Genomic DNA, 24,155 nt, shown 5'->3' on the forward strand with positions numbered 1-24,155 from the left:
AGAAGAAGGGAGGAGATGGGAGAATAAGAGGGATTTGGGGGGAAACTCAGAATGCAGGGAATGACTGGATATGGATGAATAAAGGAAAGGGGAGGAGTCAGAACACATTCTCATCTTTCTGGCTTCAGCGACCAAGAAGGCAGTCATTCCTCCAAAACACTGAGGGAGTGCAGAGAATAAGTTGGCTTTATACTCATTAGGCAGAGATGACAACGGGACACTAGGTGGAGGTGTCCACCAGGCATTTGGAGATACTCGAGTAGGAACTGGGGACACAGGTCAAGGTCATCTGTAGATACAGGTGTGGGATGCACTCAGAACTAAGCAAAGCTACACACATCTAGGATACATCTGTCAGGGGTCCCTGGTTGCAAGCAAAAGAAACCAAATCTGGTGAAAAGTGGAAAAGGCTCAAAGAAATGAAGAGTCCACTGTGGACCTTTACTTACAAGGGGCAGGAACCACAACGGTGCTGGGGGCTCAGGTGTAGAACTCACGAACCATCTCGTTGGGCTGAGATGAGTCAGCTGCAATTACTTTCCCTACTCCTCAGGGTTCGAAGTCCTGGGAGGGGATCCTCTTGCCTTGGTCATATACCCACAGCTCCGCTAAAGGAAGGAAGGACACCTTGTCTTCCATTCCCAACACTGTGGCCCAGAAAGAAAGCAGAAGTGATTTTCCAAAGGAAACCAGGTTCAGCTGTCAAAAGACAGGGGGAATAGATGCTGCACAGGCCACGACCAGTCAGCGTTCACGCCCCTGAGAGAGTGTGCCGAGGAGAGGGAGCGGACCGCGGCGCACACAGCAACACGCAAGGTGGAGGAGGATTTGATGAGGGTAAGAAAAAGGCTGGTTAGGCAACTGGAAGAGAGAGAATAGGCTAAGGAGTTTCGAAAATGGGCAAAACACGAGAGTTAAATGCTGCCAAGAGATCAAGGGTGATAAAGAATGGTGAAAGCCTGCTGGGGTTGCAATCATTGGAAGTTATGGGTAACCTTTGCGAGACAAGAAGGGGAAGGATGAAGGGCATGAGACAGGCAGAAGACCCAGTGACGCAGGAAAGAAGGTAGATCGGGGAGAGGGGCAGGGGTCAGGAGGCAGCATCCATTGTGTGGCGGTGAAAGGAAGAAGACCTAGGTCGGGGATTGAATGGGGCAGTATCACAGTGATCCTCAGCACTGAGGGCTTCCCATCGCATTTGGCCAAATACAAGGACAAAAGAATACTCAGCACGGCACTTACTGATATCTTTTCTCTGAAGCTCTTGTGAAAAGTAGTGACAATGGGAAAGTGTGAATTGATGCTCTGCCTTCATCTGTTTCAGAAATTATAGAAAAAGAAAATTGGACTTATTTAAAAGCCAACCAGTAAGGGAAATAAAAAAGACAAATGCCTTTTGTAAGCTTTAAAAAAAAAAAAAAATTACACCGATGCAACAGTCCCAGAAACTAATTGTCCAAGCGAATTGTTATAAGCAGTCTCCTTTCCCCCGGTTGAAACAATCTTACATAACAACATTTGCATCCATAATGTTGTGTAACAAGTAGTCTTGTGGTGTAATGTGTTTTAAATAGGGTTTAGATAGCAGAGGAGTGACTATTATCTTACTATCATGACATTGGTCACTCTTCCAGACAAAACACCATCACCCATTGGGAAGTAGGGATAGTTTTTCCTTAAATACAAGGTCATACTGTTTGGGTGTATGGGGGAGAGTGGGGGTGGGGCAGGGAGATTTTCATCTTCTTCCAAAGCACTCAACACTGGATCTCTTCCAAGAGAGGAAACGAGACTAAATAGATCATTTGTTTTATTCTGTTTGGGCATTTCGTGCGTTTCTCTCAACTGCGGCTTATGGACACAAAGCCAAACTCAGAGACTGGCTGGAGCTGGCTAAATTCCAGGTCACTTCTGAAAATTTTTTAAGGAATAAACAATTTGAAGCTCTATCTGAGAATTAAGGCAAGCCACACAATTGAAGGACAAAATGAAATTCTGCTGTGAATGTGAATCGCAAAGGAAGAGGCAGGTAGGATAATAATTTGGATTTCTCAAATAAGACCAAGGTAGAGACAGGAGGAAAATGCACGTTGAAAGTATACATCCATGAGAAATACACTTCAAAGAGGGTCAAATACGAGAAGAGTGGCTGTTCCTGGGCACCAACTGAAGCAGGAACACAGCTGCTTTGGGGCAAACCTCTAATGATGGGTGTCAAAGTGCCTTGTCACTTGAATGTCATGGAAAGCTTAGGAGATTGCTTCTGTATCCTCTTGCTGGAATCAGGAGGGCCAGCCAACACCAGCCATGCACATTCTGTAGCAAGCATAGTTGGTATTCCCCACATATCCTAGTGGCAGAATGGGTCTTTGTCTTGAATCACTTCCCTTTGGGAGACACTCATTGGCAGTCCCATCCAATGTCCAAGGAGGGAGAAAGGCACATTCGTGGTTGGGCTTAGCTTAGCAGATTAGTTAACACCGCATCCTGTCTGATTTCAGAATTGACAAGTCATGGACAGTATTGCTCAAAATGTTCCTTTGACAGTACTGGGTAGAACAGGGAAGTGACTGGCGGTCATTAAAATGTAAACGAAAGAGGTAAGTCCCAAAGACTTCTGACTGTCTTTTATAGCTGAAGAAACCCACCCTAATTACACTCTAATTGGGAAAATAAAATGTTTTCTCCCTAAAAAATGTTGGCTCCATGAAAACAAGAGACTGAAACCCTTTAAAATAGTATCTGTGCATTCCCTCAAAAACTTAGAGTAAACTGACTCTAAATTTTAATTTGCAAAAAATTAACCAAACTGTTTGAGATATAAATCAATATATCAATCAATATCCCAATCTTCTGATTGGGATATCATCTAATAGTTTTGTAAACTGTTACTATTGGGGAAAACTGGACAAAGTATACCAGGGACCTCTCTGTGTTAGCTCTTGCAACTGCATGAGAAACTACAATTATCTCAATAAAGATTTTCAATTACAAAAAGTGATTTGGCCAGAAATGGATGCAGGGCATCAGGCAGGCTTTCCTAAACGGGCTCTACCCACACTTCTCAGTTCTAATTTATTTCTCCATCCACTAGTTCCCTGAATGACTCCCTTCCATCTGGAAGAGGCTACTCCCAGCTGCTCGAACACAGCTCTGGGCTTTTCTGCTCTTAGCTTCTCCCTCCACTTCATTCCTCCCAGGTCCAGCTGGGCCTCCCAGTCTAGAGTAAGCCCTAACCCGTTGCCTGGAGCAATACTTAACCATGTCAATAGTCAGTTGGCCCTTGTTCACCTACCAGTCAACAAATATTTATTGAGCAACTACTGTACGTGTCATGTTGGCTCTGGCACTAGGGATGGGGTGAGGTGAAAACCATGGTGAACTGGTTTTTCTCTTCCCTGCTTTCTGGGAGTATATTTTCTATTTATTTATTTATTTTTTTTATTACGTTATGTTAATCACCATATACAAGCTGGTGCAGCCACTCTGGAAAACAGTATGGAGGTTCTTCAAAAAGTTGAAAATAGAGCTACCATATGATCCAGCAATTGCACTACTGGGTATTTACCCCAAAAATACAAATGTAGGAAGTATATTTTCTAATGAGGAAGGGTGGAAAAGAACTAGCCAAGAAAAATGTAAAAAAAAAAAAAAATTCAAAGGATGATGAGTGCTATGAAGAAAGTAGTAAGTTGGAAAAAGTTGGAAGTGACTTTAGGTCAAGTGATCAGGGAAGGTTTCCTAGAGAAGGTGACATTTGAGTTGTGCCCTGAGGTATAAGGAGGCAGTCATTAAGTCGATCACGGGGGCCAGGGGAGAGCATGTTAGGCAGAGAGAACAAGGAAAAAGCATTTATATCCTGCCCTGTAATTAAATATGAATATTAGGCATGACTGTAAAATAATGAAACAGGTTTTCTTTTTGTGGACTGGGAGCCAACCCTCCCATAGCATGTTTCCCTATAAGAGAGGCTGTGAATACCCTCAGGCTGGCCCAGATTTTACACTTTTTAAAGTGACTCCTTCACCCCAACACACACATACACACACACCGTCTAGCATGGCCGCCTACACACCAATTGTAGATCATCCAAGTTGCTCTCATCAGTAGATGCAACCTTATTCCACCGCTGTGTCTTAGGAGATTTACCACATTTCCTTCTCACAGTTGGGGCCGTGGGCCTGCCGGTGAGGATTCTGCACTGAGGGCAACATAATTATGTCATTAAAGTTGCGTCCCCACAAACCCAAGTTGACGCGAAGAAGGACTGCATGTATGAGATCTGGGTAATACAGCTGGGAGCCAGAGGGTGATATGTCGCCCGCCTCCGGGGGCTGCGCCTCTGTTGCGCACAAGGTCCCATCCGTTGTAGTTACCGACTGGGAAGGACTGGATTCCCAGGACTCTGCGGGTACCTCACGCTGTCACCGCAGCCACAAATCCACATTTCTAGATTCCCTTGTCTGCCATCTGGCTACGGCGACCAGCCGACCAGGAGAAGTCGGCTCCGGGGCACCCCGCGAAGCGTCTCGAGGGGCGCTCTGCCCCTCCCTGGCCGCGACCCGGCACCGTTATCCCCATCACCCAGACCGGTGGGTACGGTCCCGGGGCACCCCCGTGTCTCCCCCAGGGGGCAGCCAAGACGACTTGCCAGCGTCCCCGGGACGCGCCGCGAGCCCTTGGGTCCCTCCCTGTCCCCACACACGGCCGGACCCCGTCGACCCACGTGCAGCCCGGCGGGGGCTGGCGCCGCACCCCGAGCTCGGCGCGTCTCCCGCCGCGATCCGGGCGCAACCCCACGACTTGGAGGGTTTGGGGGCGGCAGCCGCGAGGCAGCGGCCGGAGTGGGGGCGTCCCGGCGTGCGGGCGCGGGGACGCTGCGGCCCGCTGGCACACAAAGGAGGCGGCGGGAAGGCGGGGCGGGGCGGGCCGGGGGCGGGGGCGGCAGGAAGGGGCGGGGGCGGGGCGGGCAGCGATAAAGCCCCCGCCGCCGCGGCCGCCCAGCCTGCGCTGTGGGACTGCCGGGCTGCTCGGGCTGCGCGGCGAGTGCAGGCGCCGCCGCCTCTTCGCTTCCCCGACCTGCCTCGCCGCCGCCGCCGCCGCCGCTCCCGGTCCTCCGACTCTCCGCCCTGCCGCCACCCAGCTCCGGCTCCGGCTCCGGCTCCGGTTCCGGCTCCGGCCGCTCTCCACCGCCGCCACCTGGGGATCCCGAGCGAGGGGTGGTGAGTACGGGCTGCGCGCCCCGCGGCCGATCGCGGGCGCCCGGGGGCGGGAGGGGCGCGGCGGGCGTGCCCCCTGCGCCGGCCACGGTCCCGGGGCTCTGCGCGCCGCCCGCTCCGCGACCTTGCGTCCGGCCCGGAGGCTGCGGGGCGTGCGGGGCGAGCGGGGCCCCGGGGCGGCGACGTCGAGGCGGAGGAACTTTCTCAGCCTCCCTCGGGCTGCCTCGGCCGAGACTGCGTACGCGCCCGGCTCTGTGCCCGGCCCGCGGGGAGCCGGAGGAGGACCCGGGCCGGGCGAGGAGGGGGCCGCGACGGCTGTGGCGTCCAGGTGTGCCCGCAGCTGGGAGTCCCGGGGCCGGCGTGGTTTGTGCCGGCGCATCCTCGCTGGCGCCGGTGACCCTGAACCAGAGGTACCCAGGTACTAGGCAAGCGTCCTCTACCCTGTACTTTGCGTGTGCGCTGCCTGTTGGGGAAAGACAAACCGACTCTGTGGTTACCGCTGCCCGATCAGGGTTGGGGTGACCAGTGGTTTGGGGGAGAGCCTTTAAATTGGCCTCTGGCAATCAGTTCAACCCTATGGAGCAGATTTTTGCTATTTTCATCATCTGTAGAAATGGGAATCGAGACACTGATTAGTGGCTACAGGTAAGGTGAAAGTGTACTCAGAAATTCTGGGCGGAATTAGGTGTTTAATTTGCCTGCGAACTGAGCGGGGATGGAAGGCTTCTATTACATAAGACAGCACTCCACCTTCAGGTGTTATGGGAGATGCTATTGAAGGTTTTAATGTTTTAATGAACGAAAAATAATCATATGTGTCTCTCTTGAGAAATCTCAAATGCTTTTGTGTCTTGCTTTGACCACTTTGCAGAGAATGTTCTTATATTTAGCATCCAACATAAAAAGGTGTTTGAAGGTTTGACTGGCTCTTTCAAGCCAGGAAGCAGTTTACTTCTCTGAACTGTTCAGGAACAATTTACGTGATAATTTTGTACTTTGGAGATTTTATATTCAAAGTTGAACAGAGATAACTGGAAGAAATGTAAGCATTGCTAATTTGTATATCTAAAAGCAAACTTCAAAAATTGAAGATACTTTCAATGCTCTCTGCATATCTAAATCAGTAATTATTGCTGTTTGCAGTATTTCAGCAAAAATTATCTTCAGCTATGCAAATGAAGGTGTTAGCCTAAATAATCTAAGGATCCTTTCAACCCCCAAATTTTGATTCTACATTAAAATGATGTTTGAAAATATTGTACAGTGTTGGGCAGTTACTGAAGGTCATAAAGATGTCATCCATCCTTTATTCTAAACAAAAATGAATCTATGCGGAAAATTTCTGCCTCCTATGAACTTCACATATTAGTGTAATTTTAAAAGAACAAAAATGACTCAGTCTCCAAAGGACATTAGTTTTTAAGTTCCACCCATGGGTGGAATAAATACCAGTGAGAGATTGAGGTATTAGAGTTGGAAATGAGCCATGTCCCACCCACCCCTCTGTGTGACCATCCTCTGCCAGCTAGTCATCTCCTTCAGGGACTTTGGCTCCTGGGCTTTTGCTCCCCCTCCTGTCCCAAAGTCCATGTAGGGGATGCTCTCTGTTCCCACTTACTTGACCATCTCAAATCCAGTGACCTCCACCCGCTCTAGCAACTGGGTCCTCCAACTTTATTGAAGTCTTGCCCTCGCTCAGAGATGCTCATCTTCTGAAATCAGAAACATCAGTGTCTCAATATCTCAATCACAAGTTCCTGCCTTCCAGGTTGCAAACTAGTGTTCCCATTGCAACTCTTCCTCAACACAAGAGACCTCTTTCCCTCCCTCCTTCCGGTTCAAAAGGTGACTTCATGGCCCACTCTACCTGGAAAGTAGGGGCCACTGAATTGAAGTCTCTCCATGTCTTACCCCATTTCCCTCCTACAAACTTTTCCAAATTTACCCCCTCATCCAAGACATCTTCTTAAGCACCTACTGTGTCCAGGCGCTTTGCTTGGCTCTGAAGTGTGATAAATACAGCAGATTCTTGCTGTCTTGGAATGGTCATTCTTGTGGGAAGAAACCGATGAAAAGCAAACATAATTATGCTATGATAAAATGAATAGGGTGGAATAATAGAAAAAATCAAGTTGGGGCAGGGAACTCAGGGAAGATTAGAGAGAAGGCCTCCCTTTGGCACTGCCTAGGGTCTCTCCATGAACTCTTTCCTAATTTAACAGTATTTTTAGAATGCCATCATCTTCCTTGTCCCTGCACCCCCACCTCCTCTCTAGCGACCACTGTGTCTCCCGGGCTTCTCAAATGAGTTAACATTTCCCCTGTTCTCTGCTTTCTTCTCAGCTCCCTGTGAGCTGGCCAGAGGCTCCCCCAAAGTAGGAGAAGACCCCACAATTCCTGAACAGTGATCCTGCACATTCTCTCTAGACTTCCCTATGGCATTGGATATGGACCTTTCCTTCCTTTCGGATACTTTTTCTTTCTTCCCTAGTTGCTGTGTCCCCCTGGTTTTCCCTCTTCCTCCATTGCCTCTCCACTACCTCCTGGGGTTACCCAGGGCTCTGTCCTGATCTCTGTTCTGCTCTATACAGAGTCATTGGGTGAAGCACATTCCCCAAGCCTCAGCTATCGTCAATACAAAGTAAGCCCCAGATTGGTGTCTCCAGCTAGTTACCTACAGTCCGGTGGGTTTATCCATCCAGCCTTGTAGGCAAACAACCCACAGTGAGTCCAAGACTGACTGATTTTAGTTCTCATCATCCACCCCATACCCATTCCATCATCGGCCAAAATTTGCCTTTTTTTTTTTTTTTTTTGGCGGCAGCTCTGCCAGTCACCAGGGTATTAAAGCAGAAACCTTCTGGAAAGGCTAGACTCCCTCAGCACTCCCCGCATGCAGTCACCAAGCCCTATCGCTTCTCCATGCTGTGAAATCACCTCACCCTCTGCTGTAGTCACAGTGGCCCGGCCCTGCTTCAGAGGCCAGAACCAGCAAAATGGTGGCCGGCGTGCCATTTCCAGTTGGCAGATGTGTTGTTGGCCTGAACAAAGTATACAAAACTTGAGTTAATATTGGAAATATTAAAATACCACTTGCATTTACAGCTTCTTTTAAAGATCAGAAGACCTGGAACACAAGGCCTCCAGTCCCGTGTGGCAACACTTGGCTCGCGTGGAGTTTCCAGCGCCCAACTACGCTGGCGGTCGCTTGCTCCTTGGTTCTCCCTGGACCCGTGGTCCTCATTTACGGTAGCCTCCTGGCTCCCACGGGCTCCTGAGTTAGCACCCATAGGCCAGGGAGGCCAGCGGCAGCCTGTGAATCCCTGGTGCCTAACTGTACAGCCTCCTGCCAGATTTCTCATATCCTAGCGTTGTACCCCTTTGAACTGTCTCCCACATCAGGGCTGGGGTGACTTTCCTCGGTTCCTCCAAATCCAGATCTGCTGGTGTCCCTCCTGATAAAGACCCTGCTTCCCTCTTGCCTTTGGGGCAAACCCTGACTCTGAAGGCACAGCCCTGTTGTATCAGGGGTTAGGCAGCTCCGACGGAGAGGTAAGCTATTGTCTTTATGAGGTACTGCCCCTCAGTTTCTCAACACACCTTGGAACTTCTGTAAGGAGAACGGGGTATACATAATTCCAGTGTTACCTCACCTGTATCGAGATGTAGTCTCTGCCGTCTATAAACCCTTTCCACAGACCTCACCACCCTCCTGCTTCCTCACCACCGCCTTGGGCGCAGATGGGGACAGGGTGGATTCCACGGTAGGGGAGACTGTAGATACAGAGGCAGGGGCTGCCCCAGGAGCCCTCAGCCCTTGGAAAATGGCAGGCTCCGTTTAACCCCTGGTGCCCAGAGTCCTGTGGCGTGCTCCCGAGGTCATTCTCTGGACCCTCGTGTCGCAGAACTCCTCCGCAGTCAGCCAGGGAACTTGCCGCGGTGCTCCACCCTCTTCCCAGCAACCCCTCGGGCTGCTGGCCCTTTGCAATGACCTGACGAAGTCTACATTTTCTTCCACTCCTTCCCACCTCCCCGCCTTGTGCCCTTCCCCAAGCTTTATTTTCTTGCAAAACCGAAGTTCCTGCAGACTCCTCACACTGTGGCGCTGCCATGCCTCTTCGCCTGTGCTCCTACGGGACCTCGGCCTAGAATTCTCTTTCTCCATCCTCTGCGTTCATTGTCTGGTTCACTTCCCCCTTTTCGAGACTTGGGTCCTGTATCATCTGTTCCACAAAGTCTTTCCTGAAAACCACTACCCCCAGCCCTCCCTGGTACGTGTGGAGCGCCCCGTGGAGGCCTCTCCAATGGCAGGTACTGCACTGTAGCTACGTGCTTTCCCCACTAGGCTCTGAGTGCAGTGAAGATGGACCTGTGTTTTAGCTTCATTTGCACTCACCATGGTGCATGATCCAAGGGCATTTAATGGATATCTGAACTGAGCCATATTTCTGTTTTTCATAAGTTTACTCCAAACTTTATTAAAGAGTGCTTATCTTTTGGGCTTGGAGGGGAGCTTCTCCACCACCACCACCACCCCCACCAGGACCTCCACTCCTGTTTTGGTACTTCTGCATTAAGTATATATATTTTCACAGCAAAAAAAAAGTTTTAAGAATTAAAAAGTTAAAATCTTTTTGATCAATCATGTCTTTTGAGATAGAGCATTACTTAGGAAAAAGCAGAAGTCTAACCCGGAAGTACTTCTGTACCTATATTCACTTCAGTTATTCTCATCTGAACCTCTTTTGGCTTGGTTCTGTCTTCCTTGAGATCCACTGGCTGGGCTGTGCCCTATTTTGTGGTTTGTACAAGGTAGGAGAATTCTCTCTGGCTTCCGTTAACTTTTTCAGTGATGGTGATGCATGCCTTCTTGCTGACTTTTTTTTTTTTTTTTTTGCCTTGGTGGTTTTTTGGCTAATATCTTCAGTCAAGTTTGATGGAAAGAGTTGAGAGAGAGTCTGGGCTGTGCTGCCCGTGATTTGTATAGTTAATCATCTAGAACTTAATGTTTTATCTATACAATGGGTGTGATGAAATCAAAGATGTCATTAAAAAAAAAAACAACAAAAAACAACCTGGGACACCTGTGGGACTCAGTCGGTTAAGCATCTGACTCTTAATTTTAGCTCAGGTCATGATCTCAGGGTCCTGAGATCCAGCCCTGCATTGGGCTCCACGCTCAGTGAGGAGTCTGCTTGTCCCTCTCCCCCTGCTCCTCCCTCCACCCCTCTCTTTCTCTCTCTCTCTCTCTCTCTCTCTCTCTCTCTCAAAAAAAAAATTAAATTAAAAAAAAAAAACCCTAAAACTTCTTGACTTACTTTCCTTTTTGGTCCTGCTTTCTCATCAAGATCAGATCTAGATGAAATTTTTTCTTAAATGCATTATTTAATGTTTATCTACATGAAATTCTTATCCCTCTCTTTCTCTCTCTTTTAAATCTATGAAATCACTCAGCTTGGATCTTTAGTACTCAGAAATAGCACTGAGGGCCAACATGAAGATTTAGTTTGTATCCCCACTTAAAGGCATTTATAAAAAATGTTAGATAAATTGGGTCCCCTATACTTGATCTTCTTTGTAAACCACTCTCTCTACCCATGAATGTGCCTAGCTTCTCTTTCCCAAACCATCATTCCTCATGAGTAGATTGCATGTCTGATCTGAAAGTCAAAGTTGGGTTAAAAAAAAAAATCACCCTTAGGTATGGAGTAGAGTCAAATGCAATAAACTACATCTTCAGGTTATTTCTTATCTTTTAAGTTCACAGTTCATCTAAGAGCACTGAAAGAGTAGTAGGATTTTATTTCTCTTTTGAGAAATGCTGCCTTTCACCCAAACAGGGCAGGTCTATTTACACAGTCAATGATTCTCCCCTTATTCTGCTGTTAGGTTTCTAGGTCTGGATGTAAGCCCAGTCCAGAGAAGTTGGCATTCCTTCTGGGGCTCTTTTTTGTGCATGGGGATGTACACTGAGCCTAAGCAATTCTCTGTTTGCAATTCCATTCCTGCATTTGGACAGACATGTCCCCTGTTTCATCCTTGAATTCCTTCAAAGGTTGGGGTAGACACCCCAGTTCAAGGTCAGCCCAGGAACACCTCATGCTCTTGCTTCAGGTTGACCTCAGACCTTGCTCTTTGCTTCAGAGGGGATAATTCCAGAATTGGAACCCACTGTGCCTTTCTATTTTTATTAGTTAATTCTTGGGAGAAAGATAATGTGGAGGAGATTTTAATATAAAAGGGAAAAAACCCTATGAAAAGGCAGAAAGGATTTCTTGTAGTGACTGCAAATCTTGGTAAATGTACTTTGTTTTGTTGTTGTAATGCCCTCCCCCACTTGCTGCAGCGAGAACTCTGGTAACCTGGGGAATTTCTCTTAAGAACATACCAAAAATAGCATCAGCGCTTTCTCCCCCCACTTTCCTTTCTATTTAGTGCCAACTAATATAGCTACAGAGAAAATAACCACTTGTTTTTGCCTAAGTTTTTATGGACCAAATCTTGAAAGTGGGTGTGGGTATGTGAGAAAGTTTAACACCAAATATGAAGCCCACTTGAAAATGACTAAGGTGACTGCAAATGAAAATAGATTTTTCTCCCTTTCTTTTGAGAAAATGCTATATAAATAATGGCAGTGCTTGCTTCTTCTACTAAATTTATTTTTCATTCTTGAAATAAGGAATCTGCTTAGGAAGAAATGATCTTGAGGGTTTGGTCACTGTTCAGATTATATGAGCTATTAACTACTGCATTATCTTTTGGTTACAAGTGCAGAAACCCAAGTCAGTGTAAGTGATGCAAAAAGATGGGGTGCAAGGGGGACCTGGTGGCTTACATTGCAGACCCCGAGATGGTGGGGGTGCCTCTGGTGCAGGAGGTGACTGAAACCAGAGACTCGGGGCTTTAGGGCTCTTTTCTCTCCCTCTGTGTCTCTTTGCAGGTGGTCTTCATCCTCTCTGGGACCAGCCTAATGACCCAGGAGGGAAGAGGGGCTTCCTGCCAGTTCCAGTTGGAAAAATCCTAGGGAGGCACTCTGATTGCCTCATTTTGGGTCATGTGCCTTTCCTTGGACCAATGGCTGTGGTGACGGGAATGGGGTACTGTGATTGGCCAGAGTCTGAGTCACATCTTCAAACCTGTGGTCGGGAGGGGAAAGCGTATTGAGAGGGGTGTGCTGGACAGGCAAGTTACCCCAACTGCCATTAATATTTGTTTCCGGTTGATGGAGGCTCTCTCTTGTCTCCTGGAGCCTCATCCCTGTCTGCACGACAGATAGTAGCATCCTCCACTCGCTCAGTTGGGAAAGAGGAGTGTGCAGCAGCTGTAGTATCCATGGTCCTACATACAGCCTGTATGTGTCAATGCCAGATCCTGAACCCAGGTGTGTAAATGTGTGAACTGTGGGCTGATACCGTGAATTTTCAAAGATTCATAGCTCATCAATATTTATAACTTTTCAAAAATAAGTTCTTGTCAAATAACACGCCTCCTTTCAGAAGACCATCTTCTCAGTTGGATGCTTGATATCCTTCAGTAACACAACCAAAACTCACGGAAAGAGGCTAATATTTTTGCCTTCTGTTGGAAGTAAGCTTTTTAGACCTGTTGCTGCCCCACACCCCCGCCCAGTTTATTCCTTAGACACTTGTTTTTGTTTTGTTTTTGTTTTTTCCTAGGACTCAAACTCTAAAATTAGTACTGACCTTTGGACTGAAAAGGTAGAGCGCATTTACCCAGAGTTGAGGGAATAGCTTAGGCTGAGCTGGATAAAAGTTAACATAATCAAACAAGGACTGCGACATGACTTTTAAAAGATGCCTAATTGAGGGGCACCTGGGTGGCTCAGTTGGTTGAGTGGTCAACTCTTGATTTGGGCTCGGGTCATGATCTCAGTCCTGGGATCGAGCCCCGCATGAGGCTCCTTGCTCAGAGTGGAATCTGCTTGAGGATCCTCTATCCCTCTCCCTCTGCCCCGCAGCTTGTGCTCATGCATGCTCTCAAATAAATAAATAAATCTTTAAAAAAAATACCCGATTGAACTTCACAAATGTGTGGAGACTTCGCTTAGAACATTGAGATATAATTTTTGTTTTTATAGGGTTTTTTTTTTTTGAGAGAGAGAGAGAGAGAGAGGGAAAGAGTGCGTGCACACACGTGCACGAGAGGGGGGATGAGGGGCAGAGGGAGGGAGGGAGAGAGAGAATCTTAAGCAGGCTCCATGCCCAGTGCATTAGGCTCAATCTCGTGACCCTGAGATCATGACGTGGGCTAAAATCAAGAGTCGGGCGCCTAACCAACTGAGCTACCCAGGCACCCCTTAGAGTTTTTTTTTTTTTTTAAATAGTTACCTTTTTTTTCAAAATTTGTCCTGTCTGAATGGCGTACTTTCCCCTCCCCTCGCCTGTCCCCCACCTCTCCTTCCTTAGTACAGTGCAGTACTTAAGAGTATGGAAGGTTTGGAGGCCAATAGACTGGTCTGAATCTAGATTCTGTCAGTTACTAGCTCGAGATCAGGAGGCCATAGATGATTTACTGAACTCCAAGCCTCAGTTTCTTCATTTGTGAGTTGGACATGAAGGTAACTGTGGCTTAAGTTTGGGAGGATGAGGTGGAGTATATACTGTAGGTGCTGAGCACAGGGGCTAGAACGGAGCTGCCTTCCAGGACATGACATGGCGGTAGGGTTCTGTTTGTCACCGTAGTCCAGGCAAGCATTTCTCTCCTCCAGGACTCCTGTTTTCATTGTGTCTTTGATCCGGTGACTGAGGGACTCGCTCTGTGTGTTCACATGCTTGGTTTCCAGACCTGTAACACTCTCAGTGGGCAGTGCTCCCAGTGATCAGCTGGTCATCGGTCCTTTCCGCAGGCTTCCAGCTCTTCTAATAATTGGCTGTGGAGCGAAGGATGGTCAGTGCAGGAAGTAAACTCCCTCTCACACCTGTGTGAGGAAATGTAAACAGCTGTGGTACCAGGAGGTCTTTCTCGGGGCACATTGCAGGCTAGCCCTGTCAGCTTGGGTGCTTTATATATATATGTTAACTATGAAGAATTAATAAATGTCTCTGCCGCAGAAAAATAATCTATTTGGTTTAATATTTGGGTCTTTGCAAATGTGGTACCCAGAGTCTTCTCTTTTTGTTCTTGTTTCTCAGGCTGTGAAAAAGTCCTGTATCCAGTGATATCCACTGATATCCAAATACCCAGAAATAATAATTTTGAACACATACTGAATAGATTTTAAACACACAGTCCTTTAATTATGACTTGATTCCCTCAGGATACAGAAGATTTTCTATGAATGTTGGACTAGCCTCAGCAGACTTTCCCGGATAGGAAATGTATTTTCTGCTGCCATTAGTAGGAGATTTTAGGATTTTACTGGCAAATAGCCATTTGGGATTTTATACAGCACTCAGTGTGTGTCCACACCTGAATTGTTGCTCGGACAGTGGGATACAAGGTGCCAGGGAGATTGATTCTGTGTGACGACTTAATTATAAGGAGAGCTTCCTTTTCCTAAAGGTGTGGATTTTCTCTTTGAAATTAATTTACAGATAGACTCATATCATCTTATGCCAAACCTATGTTCATTTCTTAATGACACTTAATTAAAGTAGCAATTTAGAGGATTGGCCAGAGATGCCAAAGTATGCATCGTCAACCTGTCCTTGTGCAGCACGGTGGTAAATCATGAATATCAAAGTGCTAATCATACTCAACGGTGAATTAATTCAGCAAGTACTGAACACATAGTTGTTTCCATGCATGTATGTTACTCATTAGCCTACAGTTTCTTTTGGGTAGGATAAGTATGTAGTTTTTACATGTACAATGGCAAAATCATGCTTTTTGTCTTCCTTTCTACCTTGTGTTGTGGTTCTTTGTGTTTCATCTCCCCTGTTAGGAACCCTCGAGGATTTTTTTGGTCTATCTTATCCTCCTGGGTTCGTTCCACAGTACCTGATGCCGAGGAGCCCAAAAGGGAAGAAGGAAATGAAAGAGCGTGGATCTTCAGTGTGTCAAGTACTGTTAGGCACATTTTATACATGATCTTATTGAATCTCAACCACCCTTGGAAGGTTGAAATGAGTCCTAGCTGGCAGGCAAGAAAACGGAGATTGGGGTGTGTGGAGCACCCTGCCGAGAATCTCACCCATGGGATATTCACTCCAAGTCTGCGTGTCTCCACAGTAGAGATCTTTCATCCTGAAACGTTGTTTTCAGGGAGTGACTGAAACTAGACAGTGGTGTCTGGGCAACAGCGCAGGGCCCCACACATGAGACGTCAGAGCATGCTGGACAGGGTGAACTTGGGAATCAGATGAACCTGGGTTTAAGCCCCAGCTCTACAGTTAGTAGTTTGATGTCCACAAAATACTTTCCTCTCTGGGCTTCATTTCCAGAGCTGGAGAATGGAGCTGATGAGGATATTCCCTTCTTTGTAGAGAAAGCTAGCATTGTCCCTGCTTCACAGACAGGGAGCTAGCAAACGGTGACTTAAATCACTTGGCAAGGTCAGGGCTGAGGCAAGTTGAGAACTTGGGTCTCTGCTCCTGTCCCTTGTCACCTCTCCAATCATCAAGTCTGGGTACAGCAGCCAGAACTGCAATCACTTGTCATCTACCCTTGATCAGCCCCCAGAGTACTCCGCTGACTTGTGGACACTCACCATCCATCCCTTAGAGCCACTTGGCTGATTCATGTCTCCTCTTCTCTGTGTTGTTCACCCCCATCTTCTTGAAGAGGATTATTCCCAGAGAGTAAAGAGATTCCCCAAGACTTATTCCTGATGCATCTGCCCCACACAAGACTTCAAAATGGCAGCCCTATTGTGTTTGGGTGCATTTGGTTTAAGAACTAGTTTTTCAGCCAGACACTCTGAGGGACCTAGAAGTCTCCACAACACAGGTTGACCTTTGAGGATCTTATATGTTTCGATTAGAAAGGGCATATCTGTGATACTTTAACAGTCCAAGATGAACAGTTTCACAAATCGGTGACCCCCCCAACAGTTCAAGAGCCATGGTACACTGTCATGGGCGGACGCAACAAGGGGGTACATTTTCTGTAGAGGATTTCAGTGCAGTGGTAAAAATACCTCAAAATTGGTTAGCTTTTTATTATCATCAAGTACCATGTTGATCAACTCTTCTTCCCCTGGAGCAGACCCATCAGCCTGACTGACCCCCAGTACTGCACTAGGTCAGTAGTAATTCACTGCCAAAATGAGTGCTTTGCATGAGATGTCTGGAAGGCCAGACCAGAGGGGTTAGTGTGGACTCAGTCCCTGGGAAGGCTGCACAGAAGCCCTCTCCCTTCCCTCTTTGTGGGGAAGGACTTCAGGAGAGCAAGCAGTGTGTGACCCCCGATGACTAGTCTAGTCGTGGTGCCAATGTAAGTCATGGACTGTGGAAGCTCTTTACGTGCATGGCCCCCCTGCATTCTCTTGACAGCCTTGAAAGGCTGGTGGCCCGAGGTGGTTCTGTAGATGAGGAACCCGGAGGCTCCCTGAGATTCGGGAATGAGGGCAAGTGATGGATAGTCTCTGGGTCACTGTTTCCTTCTGCATGAAATAAAGGTAGGAATGCCCAGCTTTCCAGGAAGCTAGGAGGCTCATCAGTGCTAATGCTAAAGCCCTTTACTCATAGAAGGTTCTTAAATATCAGTTACTATCAATGGTCGTGCACGGGAGAGGTAAGTCTATGCACAATGTGAAATATTGTCAAGTAGCTGATAAACGCAAATGTCTAGATAGCCTTCATGGGTAATGCAGTCCTTATTTGTTTTTTTTCTTTTGCATTATTCTCCATAAAACCCTTTCTGCTCTAAATTATGTCGCTTGCTACTTACTGATTTGTAATAATAATAAGTGTTGGCCATTTAGTCTTTCAAATGTTCTCCATGAGTAAATACAAGGAGGTAACTCCTTCATGGAGGAGAGATCAGTTCTCTTAAGAAAAAAAAAAGAAAAGAAAAGAAAAGAATATTCGTGGGCAACTTCAAAAAGGTGTAAAGCCTTACAACTTTTCCTTTCATTGAATGCTCATGAGTACAAGACACTGGAGACTGTAAAACTGCATCAAGACTTGGTCTCTTCCTGGTCAGGCATGCAAGGCAAAAGTACTGCCAAAGTGATGCCTTAATAAGTTATTAAAAGCACCAAAATATGTAATTTTTCTCTGTGAAAAAAGTGTTTTCTAATTTGAAAACTGTGTGCATGAATACGAAAGGAAAACTGTCCCCAGGATCATTCCTCAGGGAAATTGGGGGTTGCTATATGTTAGGGTCCTTTCAAAGTCTCCCATTTGCAAAGATCATGATAAGTTCATTAGTCAGAGTTCACCAAAAGCCCTGGATGGATGAGACTTATAAGTGAGTCTTGCAAACAAAGGGAGAAGGGCACATAAGCCTGCCATCCCCTTAATCAGTATTTATTCTGAATGTTCATAGAGGTTGCACTGTACAAGAGGGTTTAAAAAAAAAAAAGGCACAGAATTAGAATACAGATTTAGTAATTATTCCTGAGGTCATGACTTCACAATTGCCAAATTTTAAGTGCTCTGTTCATTAAGATAATGCTGATTGCTATAATAAATAAATCCAACTATGTGCCATGTCACAAACTTCCATTTGCATAATGCCCAAAATGGGCACGTCTGTTCCAAACCTGGTGAATCAGGGAGCCAGCCTCTTTCTCACTTCCAGCTCCACTTGACTTAGCAGCAGTTTCCAGGGTCATGATCCTTGTCAGCATCAAGCTGGTGGAAGCAGAGAGATCACAGAGGATTGCATATGGCAGCTCTTGATGGGCCAGGTCTAAGAGTGGCATACATCACTCCTGTTCCCATTTTATTGACCACGTTTCAGTCTCATGGACACTGCCACGTACAACAGAGGCTAGGAAGTGTAGCCCTAGCTCTATGTTTGGGAAGGAGAAGGAATGGGTTTGCTGAGGAGATAACTACTCTCTGTTAAATGAAGTTTCACGAAGACTATAAGGCACTTTAAAAAGTCACACAGTAACATGCGTGGCTATCATGTATATATTTTCTTCTTTGAAGGCAACTGCCTCGATGGCCTATGAAGGACTTCGTATGGCTTCAGAGAGATTTTTCAGTGACGGTGTGGCATATAGATTTGAAAAGTTCTGTATCATAGGCAACTTGGACAAAAAGGAGATGATGTGCTTGGGAAAGTTGTTAGACAACTTGGAGTGATGACAGGCTTGGAGAAGATGTCTGGGAAACCTCTGAGTTAAATTGCTTCATGGAAGGGGAGAATGGAAAGAAAAGTACCATTTCCAAATCGTAATATATGTGATTTCACGTCTTCGTCATGAAGTTTAGTCAGGTTGACCAAAACTTGGGTGGGCAGGAGTGGGAGGTGTTGGGGATCTTCTCGTTGGGAAAAAGAGGAAGTCCGTCTTAAATGGGAGAGAACCGTCTACTCCAGCACATATGGTAATTAGAACTTAATCAAAGAAATAGACGAAAGGACCAGGGATTGGACAAGGAGGAGGCAGGTGACAGGAGCAGCCCTGCCCTCTCTGGGAGAAGCCTCTGGCAGCATCTGACTTGTGGGCATATCCGTGTGGTTTCTTGCTGTGTGATGTGGGCAGATTAGTCAGCGTCTCTGTTACCTCAGCTGTACCTGGAGGGGCTCATGTGAGATTCAATGAGATGACATGTTCACAGGGCTGTCAGCGCAGTAGGAGCTCTATAAATGCCCTTCCCTCAACCCCCCTCCTGTGCAGCTACCCCCCAGCTCCATTGTTAGTGAACATCGTCTCTGTAGCTCGCTATGAGAAACTGGGGAGACGGTTCTCCCCTATAAAATGTGACTTGATGCTGAAAAGAAGCTCAGCTCCTCCATCCCTAGAGATTCCTCCATGCAATCAATACCTGACAGCAGAGGTTAGGCAGAGAGAAAGAACTTTCATTAAGTCATCGATTTTTAATTCCAGAATTCCTTATTCTTCTGCCTTTGCACTGGATGTGGGGAAGTAAAAAGCTGGTCTTGCGGGGAAAAGTTGTGTGGTGCCTAAGAGTTGTCACGTCGTTGTCCAGGATGATGTCTTATGTGATCCTCATAGCAACCTTCTGAGGTATGGGATGCTAGAGGAGGGTCATCGTTGATTTTATAGATGAAGAAACTGAGTCGCATTTGGTGCGATTTGTCCGAAGCAATTTGTCTGATGCCGGCAGGCCTGGGACTAGTCTATAGGCCTGTCCCACAATTGTGTTAACGTGGACACAGGTTTCTTCTGTGAAATAGCTGAACACGCCCCCTCCCCGCCCCCCAAAATCCCTTCAGAAGCCATTAGCAAGATGCTCAGCAAGAGAAATAAAGTCAGGCTAAAGGAAGAACCTCGGTACTTGGGTAGCTAAAGCCAAGTTTGGAATCATGCTTCCCATTACTTCAGATGGTTTCTGAGCTTTGCAGAACTTTGCTGGTTTGATGGTTGCTTGCTGGAAGTAAACATGAAAATATAGAGGGGTCATCTTTTAAAATATTACTTTGGGATTTTGTTTGTTTACAAACTCTTTGTACTGAAAGAAGTGAGCAGAGGATCCGAGATCACAGCAGAGGAGCCTTTCTTGAAGTTATTGACTATTTTATCTTCCCCATCCCTCATTCCTTCTTCCTACTTCAGAAGTATTTCTAGATCTTTTGCCTATAGATAGATATATGTATATTTATTTCAGAAGATGTCTGCCTCATATAATTTCCCTCCGGAAGTTAAAATGAGGGGACCAGGGAACCATTCCCTGTTATATCCATTCCCAACCTCCTCTGCATGACTGTTTCACTTGTAATAAATAAATACCGAACACTCACACTGAGAGATTCAGATGGGGTTAGCCTGTTTGGGTCTCCCAAGCCAAGACTGGGTAAAGAGGGGGCTTAGTCACCAGAACTGGACGGGAAACTGAAGAAGAAGAGAGGAAAGTGTGCCCAGGTGTCATAGGATCACTTTCTGGAGGCTGCCAAACTTAACCTCAAAGCAGCACTACAGCCATCTAATGAAAAATGGAATGTAATGGCTCTGTGTCCACAACTGAATCCAGTTTTAATACAACATCATTAATCTATTTAGAGGGAGGATAGGAAAGATGCCGCCTGTCCGTTTGCCCTGAGCCTTTCTCGTTCCTGAACTGTGTCCGTGAACCTACCAGGGGATGGAGGCGTATCAGGAGGCTGACGGAGCCATACTGCTCTCTTCCTTCCCCGGCTCCTCAACACAAGTTCAGCCCTATCCTACCTTCCTCTTGTTTGCCTGGGGGAAAAAAAGATCATAAATAAGTACCCAGTGGTGCCAAAGGGAGAAGCAAAACACAGGATGGATCACTGAATGTTGTATTTTAGTTCCATGATGTCGGAGAAGCTGACTTCTCAGGTGGGCTCCCCTTAGATGGCATCCCTTAGGGGGTTGCACAGCAAGCAGCACCAAAGAGAAACTCAGGTTCCGTCAGGAGCCCCAGGAATGTTGCAGATCAGAGAGGCTCACAATTACCACACTTGTAGGAGATGGGAGAATGAGAAGATGGTCCTTTAGCCTGTTAGCCTCCTCCCCACTCAAACAAAACCTGCATAGGAAGTCCACTTGCCGTAGGAAGGTTATTTGATAAGTGTCTCACAAAAGCACATTGGACAGTCGATGGTCCAAGTTCTAGAACTCAGTCTGGGTCAGTCCCAGATGGCCTGTGAGGAAGTTCCTAGTCCATGAGCCCTGGAGGCTGAGTATTGTCAACACAGTGCCACACAGTAGATGCCTTCATTCTCAAGTGGTGGGGGCTGTCTGTGTCTTAACTACAGATAATAAAAGACATTAGCCCTTGGAGACAGTTTATTAAAAGAGATCATTTTTTAGTCCTTACCTTCTATCTAAATTCTATTTCTTAATTTGTAGAACAAAAGCTAGGGGTTAAAGGTTTGCATACCTGAGGAACAACACTAATTTGTGAGTGGTACCGTCATTTATTGAATAAATGTATATTGAGTGTCCGTTGTTGCTTTAAATTCCGATGCTTTTAATTCTTTGCTAGTTTGGTTATCACTTGTCAGTTGCCACCATTGCTGCTCACTCTTGTCTTGAGAGGGGACATTATGGCTGCTTTTCTGGTTTTCATCTCTTCTGACTAATTTTCTGTATAGAGAGATACTAATGGTCAAACGCAATACAATTGCATGTAAAGTAAAAGCTAACTGACACTTTTCTCATTTGCTTGGAACTCTTAACACTACGTATCAGGCCCACTTGGCTTCTGAGTCCCTTAAGTACTTCTGTCTCCAGTTCGCCCATAGCTCTCGAGGTTAGGCTGTGTTTTCCCTTCATTTTGTCATTTCTAACCTTGTGCATTACTCAGGGCACAGGACCAAGGGAACTGTTTTGTTGACGGAGAAAGCACACGAGTATTTGTGCAGCCTCTAAAGCTCTGTTAGAAATGGAAAATGGTTGTCAATTTTGCAGCTCCCTTTCCCCAGGCCCCAAGAGTCTGGGCACTCCTTCTTTGGTACCTGTTACTTTGACAGCCCCTTTCTTTATGGCTACATACTCTGCCAGCCACCATTTGATCAACCATCGAGAATATTGAAGCATCTTTTCGCACTCCAGGGCAGTGCTGTAGGCACTGAAGAGATCACAGTTTGGATTCCTGAGTGAAGGCTGTTACACAAGTCCCTTGCTCCTGGCAGGCATCTTGCTGCTGTTTTGGGAATTTTGTCTGGGCTGCAGAGATTTGAACCTGTCAAGTCCGAGACTGTTTGTTTTCTCAGGAAATGCAGCCCTATTAAAGCCATTGTTTTAAAAGTCGCTGGGAGCATTAAAATCCTCAGTCATCAATTAGTAGTGTGAAAATTTAGAAGTGGCTGGGGCTTCAGGCAAGCAATACTGACTTAAATGTGTAGGGCACTTTAAGACAGCTCTTGATTGTACATTTTAAAATAGGGAATGCAAATTGAAATTCCTCCTGGGTGCTTTAAATCATGCATTATATGTGCAGTATTTTCAATTAGCTGCAGAAAAAAATACGTTCCGTGTGGCTCTATTTTTACAGCTGGGAATTGCGCTGAGAACACAATTGACTATTTCATACATGTGAGATTTATTTAAATGACTCATGGGGCATTTGCAGTTTAACCAATAATTGAAAATATTGTTGCAGTGTGGCAGGTAAAACTACGATGTCATTTTGCATTCCTGAAGAGGTTCTCCAAGCTCAGTAGCATCACATTAGTCAAAGGGGTGGGCAATGGACAGGAAGTTCGTGCAGTATTGAGATTCAGTCCTTCACATTTCATTCCTGGGCTGTGCCACACCACAAAAAGACCAAGGATGCTGGACTGTCAGAGGGTTCTGTGGGCTGTGCATTCGTGAAAGACCCCAGCCAAGCATGAAGGCATTGTCTTGTTTCTCTTTCCTGTTTTCACGTACCAGATACAGACAAAAGGTCAGGTCAGATATGGGGAACCCCATCCTTCCCCCAACTCTTCTCTTACCTCCCATTCCTTTCCCACCATGCTTTGCCAGCCATTTCATATCAGACATCACCTATAGTACTGATGCAGAAAGCGAAGTTGACTCTCAGGATGGACCACCCAGCCTCTCCGTGGTCATTCATAAATGTTACTGGGGATTTGGAATGCATGTTCTCACTGAAATGATGTTGTAAATGGTGGTTAGGTAATTATTAAAATGCATTGTTGCTCAATGTGATTTAAAATATGGGTTACTTAGGTATTTAATGGTCAGCGTTAAAGTCCTAACCACCAATTTTTAATTTTTCTCTGGATCAGTGGTTCTCAACCAGGGTGATCGACCCTCCCTATCACCCCAGGGACATTTGTCAGTGTCTCCAGATGTTTGTCAATGTCTTGGAACATTTGGTTGTTGCAGTTGGGTGGGGGGATGCTACTAACATAAAATGGGTAGAGGCCAGGGATGCTGCTTAACATCCTGCAATACACAGGACAGTCCCTCCCAACAAAGAATTATCCAGCTTAAAATGCAAATAGTACCCAAGTTGTGAAGCCTTGCTCTAGAATTTCTTAAAAAAAAAAAAAAAAAATGACTTCCCCAAATACTTCAGAATACACCCTCCTTTTAAGATGGTGGTTTCTGTAATTGACATTAGTACATGAGGGGAGTTAAGGTCATAGTTGAAAACCTGGCTTTTTCATTAATGCCTTGACATATTGAGCACCTCAGTGTCCTCATGTACTATGTTGGATGCTGGGGAAGAGTGGGCAGCAGGACAGACAGGGGCCTCCCCTCACTCACAGGCACAAAGAGAAGGGGAGATGGCAAGTTTTCCAGTCAGGGGGAGCATGAGCATGGAGGCCTGAGGCTGGAAAGAGCCTGGCAGCTCCCGTGAACTGCCAAGAGGAGAGTGTCTCTCTAGAAGGAAGCCAAATCCAGACAAGGCAGGTCAACTCATAGGCTGTGGGAGGGAATTTCATTTCATCATAAGAATTAGGGATGCCATAAGAGGGTTTAACGCTGGTCTTGGTGCCGAGGGTCGTGGTCAGCCTTCCTGGTCAGCAAGGTCACTGGGGTAGTACAGTGAGTTGGATATAAGGGACTACTGTTCTATTCCAGGAATGCTGGTGGCTTGACTGGGGGCAAAGGAGGTAGAGAGAGTAGACCATTCAGGAACTGTGTCAGAGGTAGAGTGGTAGAGTTTGTTGATGGGTCAAATGGGGAAGGGAAGGATGAAGGGTGACTCCCCCACTTCCAGCTTAGATTCTTGGATGGATAGAGTACCACACCAATTGGGTTGTAGAACCTGGAAGAACAGCAGGTTTAAGGATGACTATGTACTTTTTCCCCCCATCTTAGAATTTCTATGAAAATGGGTGAGGGGACTTCTGTATGTCTTTCTACTTAATTTTTTTTCCTTAAAGGAAACTGTTCAAGTTGGCTCTGCTCGCTAAAAT

At 46.3% G+C, this 24,155-nt stretch overlaps 1 protein-coding gene across 3 annotated transcripts in view; it reads left to right on the plus strand.

Annotated features, from left to right (window-relative positions):
• The first annotated feature begins 4,994 nt into the window (after nt 1–4,994).
• SERPINE2 (serpin family E member 2) overlaps nt 4,995–24,155 on the plus strand; it is a 59,956-nt gene continuing 40,795 nt past the window's right edge. The window contains exons 1-2 of one of the 3 annotated variants that reach the window (XM_025890738.2): nt 5,071–5,222; nt 12,160–12,302. In XM_025890738.2, coding sequence (XP_025746523.1) covers nt 12,274–12,302 — 29 coding nt within the window. In that variant the 5' untranslated portion in view covers nt 5,071–5,222; nt 12,160–12,273. Of the gene's footprint in view, nt 5,223–12,159; nt 12,303–12,341; nt 12,601–24,155 lie in introns of those variants that run through there. The other 2 variants (XM_073877987.1, XM_073877982.1) reach the window with 2 other exon arrangements.

This window comes from Callorhinus ursinus, unplaced genomic scaffold (assembly GCF_003265705.2).
Source record: "Callorhinus ursinus isolate GAN/ISIS: 27379988/994484 unplaced genomic scaffold, GSC_fseal_2.0 scaffold2, whole genome shotgun sequence".
Taxonomy (NCBI): Eukaryota; Metazoa; Chordata; class Mammalia; order Carnivora; family Otariidae; genus Callorhinus; species Callorhinus ursinus.